This window comes from Crinia signifera, chromosome 1 (genome assembly GCF_055691185.1).
Source record: "Crinia signifera chromosome 1, ASM5569118v1, whole genome shotgun sequence".
Lineage (NCBI taxonomy): Eukaryota > Metazoa > Chordata > Amphibia > Anura > Myobatrachidae > Crinia > Crinia signifera.
The window spans coordinates 327,530,209-327,531,612 of NC_139217.1; the positions used below are offsets into that span (position 1 = coordinate 327,530,209).

Genomic DNA, 1,404 nt, shown 5'->3' on the forward strand with positions numbered 1-1,404 from the left:
TACAATGATAGTGATGCTGCAATAGGCTGTCACAGCAAAACCTTGGAGACATAGGAAAATGATTTGGTGGAAAACGTATTTACTACATCTCTATCATGGCATGGCAGATATCTTGTGGCTGTTCTGGTTATACTGTATTTTAAGAATCATTTCCATGAACCATGAGAGCATATGTTTCCTGTTTCAATATACACTACAGAGCTATATTGAATTTGTCCACTTTTAGTTCATACTTTGCTACCACCCCACCCTGCAAATCAGTTTGTGCAGATGTGCTCAGTTACTGTGTATCACTGTGGGTGTCTTGCACAATAATATCTTCCAGACTCGGAAGTTTTCACTCCAGTTAATTTGAAATAAACTTCTCCTTTATTTGTGTCTCTGGACAGAGTTAGTCGTCCCTGAACAGATGTGGCGTAATCTGTGCTTGCATCATAGTATATTACTCCCAGCCACTCCAGCTGTTTCCCTTCAGGTTGGCGGATCCAGCTCACACCATACATGTTAGTGCTGTCAGTGAGGGAGGCACCGGTCACTTTACAGGTTAGTTCCAGAGTCTGTGTTGGTTTCACTGTCCCAGGACCAGACTCCATTAAGGAGATTTGTGAGGTGACACCTGCAAAAAATAAATATAGAAATAATAATATTTAGGCCCTTTCTTAGCTCTTGCAATGATGATGTTACTAAGAAGATCACCACATTAGACTCACATTGCAGTGAGGACACAATGCAGAGTAACCACTGGAGTTTCTTCATGTCTGGACTGAGAGGTTACACTGAAACTCAACTAGGGACCTGGTTGTGTAGATTGTGCACAGTGCAAGTTTCCGTAAGACAGTTCTCTATTTAAACAGGAAGTCATCTGAAAATATTTACATACATGCTACATTAAGTAGCTTAAGCAAAGTATATATTGAATTTGACCTGATGATTATCTCTATAATTTTTATTAATTTATATTGGGCTGTATTGCAGTATGTGCTTTCCAATGTGATTACTGAGATCGCTGTATATTTGGCTACTCTACTATTTATTTAAAATATGAGATATGCAGTTTGATTTTTTAAATCAATGTTTATAGATTTTATTTTTTTCCAATTTTGAAGAAATACAAAACCAAACCAAAACATGATTTGTTCCAAGACACTTGAGTGCGAGTTTAAAAATAAAAGTCAAAACATGACGATGAATTAGAAATTAAACCAAAACTGTGCACATCTCTATTTCACATCGTAATTTTATCTTTGTTGGTGACTGCATGCAAAAGATATTGAAGGGAAAGTATGTCTTTTTGCAGATGACACAAAGGTATGCAACAGGTTTGAAGCACCAAGAATGGTAAAGCAAATGAATGAGGCTCTAGGTCAGGGGTGGGCAATTAATTTCTATCGGGGGCCGCATGAA

At 37.7% G+C, this 1,404-nt stretch overlaps 1 gene segment (V, D, J or C); it reads right to left on the bottom strand.

The window, feature by feature from the left end:
• Positions 1-290: 290 nt before the first annotated feature.
• LOC146078472 (Ig heavy chain V region PJ14-like) lies at positions 291-756 on the bottom strand. The segment is given in 2 exon segments: positions 291-616; positions 711-756. Coding segments are annotated over 2 exon segments (372 nt in total).
• Between the last annotated feature and the right edge of the window lie 648 nt (positions 757-1,404).